Source organism: Cicer arietinum, chromosome 2 (assembly GCF_000331145.2).
Source record: "Cicer arietinum cultivar CDC Frontier isolate Library 1 chromosome 2, Cicar.CDCFrontier_v2.0, whole genome shotgun sequence".
Classification (NCBI taxonomy): Eukaryota; Viridiplantae; Streptophyta; class Magnoliopsida; order Fabales; family Fabaceae; genus Cicer; species Cicer arietinum.
The window spans coordinates 34343926-34350305 of NC_021161.2; the positions used below are offsets into that span (position 1 = coordinate 34343926).

The window sequence follows — 6380 nt, forward strand, 5'->3', positions numbered from 1 at the left end:
CTCACAAATATTTATTAAATTAATAAAATATTTTTTATAAAATAAAAATTAAATTCTACACAAAATTAACTTTTTAAACATTATTTTTCTGTTCATATAGGAAAAAATAAGTGTTTTATTATTAATTTATCTTATCATTTATCGAAACATGAATCTCAAAACTTGATTTTTCAAAGTGTCTATAAGTCTCTCATTAGTATAATTAAAGAGATTCTTCTATCTCTTCAGGTCTTCAACCTTTTGTCAAAGAGATTTACAATATTCTCTATAGAGCGTTAACTTTCTCGCTAAAGAAGATATATGTCTCTCTCTATGTGCCTCTCTTAATTTAACCGTGTCTCTTTCTCTTGAGTCTACTTCTCTTGTGAGTTTGAGATTAAAAAAAGTTTTTAGTATTTTGTATTTAAACTAAGTATAAATACAAAAGTAATTATATATATTTGTCGTGAGTTTGACTACCTACTGATAGCACCTCACTCTAACTTCCTTGTTAATCGAGGAATAGCTATATTTTTTTTTAATCACGAGTATCTGTTAAACTATTCATTCCTAAACAGATCCATGATGAGTTAAACATTAAACAAGGACAAAAGCGCTCAAAGAATCAATTGATGAACATTCCAACAAAAACGAAGTAAATAAAAATTATGTAAAACGAAAAACATTACACCTGTAGCTATAAATAAACAATGTGTGATGAATACCTCTAATTTATTTATATGCAATTGCAAGATAGTATACAAACTAAAGAGACATCAATTCTGATTATTAAATCATAAAACATCTCCTTCAAAGTAATCTTCATCATCAGGCTCTTTAATCTCAAACTTCACCCAATTCTTCATCCTACAAAGTTTAATAAAGAAGAAAAAACCAATCCCACCTATTGTCATTATACCACTAACCAAAAAAACAGTCTTAGTAGCAATAGCCATTATGTATATCAAAAAACCAGATGGTACCAAACACATGACAACCAACAAAGGAAAATTCATTGGAACCTTATAAGGCCTAACTAACATTGGCTTCTTCAATCTCAACCAAAGAAATGATGCAAATTCCAATAGCATACCCAAGCTATACAAAAAATTAGCTGATGAAATAATATCAGTGAAAGTCATATAAGAAACCCCAATTGTTATCAAAGTAGAAATCAAAATACCAAACCAAGGTGTATCAAACCATTTAGACTTAACTCCACAAAACTTTGGCAACATTCCAATATCTGCCATACCCAAAATCTGATAAGCACTACTACTTAATTGGGCCTCAAAAAGCCCAATTGCTGATAAAACAGCACCAATTTCAACCCAAATTTTCAACCATTTACCAGCAATAATCTCAGCAGCTTGCGCGTGAAACCCAGTTTCCCAATCAGTTTGGTCAACAGAAACAGCTCCAGTAACAGCAAAAAGTGGAATCAAATAAGAAACACAAGTAAACACAACCGCACTTAAAAGAGCCAAAGGAAATGTTTTTTTAGGTTTATCAACTTCACCAGCTAAAGTACTAACATTGTCCCAAAAATTCAAGTTCCAAAAAAGAGTATTGAAAAAAAGATTCCAATCCTTTTTAACACCCTTTTGTCCCAAACTAATCCACCTATGAGGATTTATCTTAGGGATAGCAATAAGAGACATTAAAACAAAAGGTGACAAAGAAACAATTGCAAGAACAACAGCAACATAACCGACAATAGATAAACCAGTGTAATTAAGAAAAGAAAGTGAAAGTGTTGAAGCAAGAATTGCTACAGAACGAGGCCAACCAGATTCAAAAACAGGGAAAACTTTTTTGACATAATCGATGCAAAGAGCAGGGAAAGCTGCTATGTTAATTACACCGCTAAGAAATTTCCATGTACCCATTAATGAGCCGGCGAATGGGCCGAAAGCTTTTTCGGCCCAAATTACGAAACCACCGTTTCCAGGAAACACGGTGGTTAATTCGGCAGTCACAAGGGCTTCGGGGATACTCCAAATGAAAGGGAAAATGAGGAAGCCGAGAAGGGCGAAAAGTGGGCCGGCGGCTTGAACGGCTGGCTCTTCACCGTATGGGCCGCCGGCTACTTCGAAGTAGATGAGGAAAATTAGAGGGATTAGAGTTATTTTTTTTGTGGGTTTGTTGGGAGTGTAGTTTATGGATGTTGATGATGTTGTTGTTGTGGCAGTGGAATTGTCGTGTTCTTCACCCATGGTTGAGTTGTTGGGTGAGAATTGAAATGAGATCGTGGAAGAGATATAGCTGGACTTTGACGCAGGAATCAATTATGGAACCAAATCGCGATTTTTGATTTATTTGTTTTTTCTTTTGGGGGAAAGATTTATTTGTTTTGTGAAATTATTTCGTATTTTTATTTTTTTAAATTTACGTTATTTACCTTGTTGAAAAAAATTAAAAGTATATTTTTTACACATGTATTTAATACATTATATTATATAGTGCCAATTTTTTAGACTAGTTCTTAAAATATCTTCACACAAAACTTACAAAGAGTGATTGCATATTTAAAAAAGTTTTGTATTGTTGTCCTGTACAAATTAAATCTAAAAAATATTTGTGTAATAAAATCTTAATTTAAATAAAATAAAAATTATCATAACTTAGAGGATTTCCAATAAAAACAATTTAAAGAAATGATGTAGACAAGAAAATAATCTTAAACTATCTCTTTAGTAAATGAAAATAAAAGAGAACTTAATTTTTTTAGAGAATAGGGTACCAAACTTTTTTCAGATAATTGATTTAATTTTTTTAAAGTCAAAATTTAAAAATTTTAAGTCAATCATTTGTTAAAAAATACTTTTCAGTCAATTTTCACTTCACGCAAGTTGGAGTATATGAAAAACTGACGTAGATAGTTGCTTGAATACACTCCCAATAAACGGTGTCCACTAGTGTTTGACATCTTTAGAATCTAGATTTGTTTTTTCTACTAAAAAGACAACTCTAAATTTGTTTGATAGACAAGTGCTTCCGTGACCAACGCGATTTACAGTTCATTATGGACTAATTGTTCAAATTCATTAAATGATTAATTCTTCAAATTCATTTGAAATTTTAAAATAAATGGCAGTTTTAAGAGCTATATTTACTTTTTTCGATTTTATCAAATATGCGTTAATTAGATCATTGTTTCAACTATAAAAATAAAAATTATAAACTATAAATTTTTATTTTTATTAAATAACATTTATCTTGATTAAAATTTTAAATATCATTTAAAACAGTAGATCATGCATCAAATAGTATTCAGTATAATTTTTCTTGATACATTGTTTCTTAAAATATTAGTTTGAATGTGTCAAAAATAAAATTACATCATCCTATTATTTCTATTTCTTTAATTTATTAAAAAATTTAACGTGACGTAATTGATGTTGCCCTGAGTCCAAAATAAAGAAAGGTTTAGGATTTAAAGAATATTAACATATTCAAAGAAATAGTAATACCAGTGTGTCTTTTTATAACATGACTAAATCATTGGAGTTAAAAGACTTTTTTAATAAATTAAAAAAAAAAGATTTAAGTCCTCTTCTTCGATAATTATTTTATTAAAGAATTTACTCTCCTTTTCTTCAATAAAAAATAAATTTAATTACAATTTAATTCTTTGTTTTAATTATGTGATTTTGGTTCTATTAATTTTATTAATCAATTTTAGTCCCTCAAATTTTTAACTACTTTGATTAAGTCTTTCTATACCATTTCATTTGTTCAAAAATATTAGTATCATTTAATTTGTGAAAATGCTTCCCGATTTTGCATTTTAAAATTTGTGTTAATTTTACTCGTTAATAAGAAGGTAATAAATTTTTAAAGTGAATAATTGTTTATATTTCTAGAAACAATGAAAATGTCAAAAAATCAATTTTCATTGTTTATAGAAATGTATATCTTCATTAACTAGCATTTTATCTTATGTTTATGACAACGATTTATTTCAATAGTCTCTCATTAAAGTAAAATAAATACACATTTTAGAAAATAAAAACATAAAATATCTTCACAAAGTAAATATCCCTTTAATGTCTCACAATCTATTCAAAAAAATAAAATTCGTTAAATTATTTTACACATTATTTCACTTAAATTAGCCACGCCAATCAAGAAAATCCAACACAAAATAGAGATAGATCCAAAGTGAGGTCTAACCTAAATAGGGTGTGATAAGGCAACATCGACTTCAAAGGATCACATAGAGCGGAAACCACCCATGACGTCATCCGTAGAAGCACACGTGTCCAAAGATAGAATCTAGAAGCACTGACGTGCTCCTAATGTCCATGCATCACATATCGTAGTCAAACCAAATAAAACCTAACACTTATCTCAATATGTCGTTACATTTTGGATAACAATAATTCCGCTATGATCTTAACAATCACTTCAGTAATAATAACAATATACTATAACAAACATGAGCTAAATTACTTTATAAATAGGGGGTTTGCCTCTCATGTAGTACAAATATTACTCGTCCAATTAGTATAACGTTATATTACCTACTCACACTCTGTCTTACTTTGACATTAGAGTGTCTCTCCAGGTGAATCCCCTGTTCGAAGTTGGAGCATGCAAGGAGAAAGAGCAGAGACCAAAGTTTGTTGCGTCAAATGTGAAGTCCACATCATCAACACTGTTCACCTACCTTGTGTTTTATATAGGAACAATAGCGTCCACTGTTGCGCCCGATAAAATTTCCCCAAGCCTCAAAATTCCACTAGTATGATGATCACCAAAAGCAAGGCTATCATGGAGCCTTTGCAAGGAGATCCAAGTCAACAAAATCATGAGTCCATCATTCAAAATGGGGACCTCAATATCAAAATTTACCACTTCGAAGACAACCTAAGAGATAAATAATAACTATTTTTGGTATTAAATTAGTCTTTTATGTTTGTAAATGTTACAATGTTGAGCTACTTTTAGTTATAACTTCCTTTCAATCAATTTTAGTTAAAGATTTTTAAAATTTTACAATGAGTTTTTCTATCGATCATATAAATAAAAAAATAATAAATTTTCAAGTAATTTCATTATGGTTTAGAGAATTTCACATTTAATTTCATGAACTCTAATTTCACATTGAATGAGTGTTTTTGTTCTTATCATTATTGCTATCAAAATCTCTTCAACATTTATTCAGTTTTATTAAAAAAATTAAGAAAATTTTGGCTTTTAATTTTACTGATTTTAAGTCTGGATTGTCAGTGTAGACATTTACAAATATAAATGACATATTTGAAATTAAAAGAAAGATAAATGAATAATTTGTTAGAAAAAAAAAAGATAAAAAACCAATATATTATTTTTGTGTAACATAAAGGACTGGATGATGTATTTTGCTATTAATATTTAATGAAATACATTCTTCTTTAAGGGTGTTGTAAGTATAGAAGTACGCCTAAGAGGGGGGTGAATTAGGTGTTAGTAAATTTTCTTGTTTTCAGTGATATGGTAGTTGAATTTTCTGAGTTAATATAATGTCTACTAATAGTAAGGTGCAGTAAATAAATGAACACTGTAGATTTATCCTGGTTCCCCTTATAACCAAGGGTACGTTCAGTCCTCTTACACACCACAAGAGATTGATCCACTAATTGTCAGAAAATGTACGATTCTCACCCCGAGATTCTTGCTACAAACTTCTAACAACACTTCTAAGATAGCACACCATTATCTTAGATTAAGCAAATTTTAAGAAAGTATTACTTTCTTTTACAAGTGATACAATATGAAAATGAAATGAAAATGAAATGCAAGTACTTTGTAAAAAATCAGAATTTTGTTCAAAGTTGTTCAAGGTATTGATTCAAGGATTGTGTCTTGTTTGATCGGAAGTTATGAGGTATTTATACTCCATAAACATCTCTTCAGATTCGTGGCTATTGATCCAAGAGGTTTGATGAAAAAATACAATGATCTGGAGCCATTCCAGATCTGAAAAATTGTATTGCTTCCAATTGTATTCGAATACAGGATGTGTGTATTCGAATACACCTCTTTGTAACGTTCAAAAATATTCAAAAATTACACCTTGTATTCGAATACACATGTGTGTAGTCGAATACAGATTAGTGAAAATTTGCCACTGACTTACTTTGTATTCGACTATAGAAGGTTGTAGTCGAAAACGGATATAAGGATTTTGGCCACTGACTTGAAGTGTATTCGACTACACATAGTCGTAGTCGAATACAACTTTGAGACTTTTGCTTCTGACTTGCTTTGTATTCGAATACAGGATGCTGTATCCGAATACACTTATGTATTTTGTCAAAAATATTAGTTTTAAGACTTTGTTAAAGCTATTTTTACTTTTGAAAATACTTTATATGCATATGTAAATATGACTTGTTCTCATGTAATTGAAGTAT

The 6380-nt window shown here is 29.7% G+C and overlaps 1 protein-coding gene across 1 annotated transcript; it reads right to left on the minus strand.

The window, feature by feature from the left end:
• Positions 1 to 692: 692 nt before the first annotated feature.
• LOC101508181 (probable polyamine transporter At3g13620) lies at positions 693 to 2292 on the minus strand. The gene has a single exon (XM_004490330.4). The coding sequence runs from the start codon at positions 2193 to 2195 to the stop codon at positions 774 to 776; it is 1422 nt and encodes a 473-aa protein (XP_004490387.1). The 5' UTR covers positions 2196 to 2292; the 3' UTR covers positions 693 to 773.
• Positions 2293 to 6380: the final 4088 nt, after the last annotated feature.

Coding starts and splice junctions, on each gene's coding strand:
- LOC101508181 (XM_004490330.4), bottom strand. CDS start 2,195: ATGGGTGAAGAACACGACAATTCCACTGCCACAACAACAACATCATCA.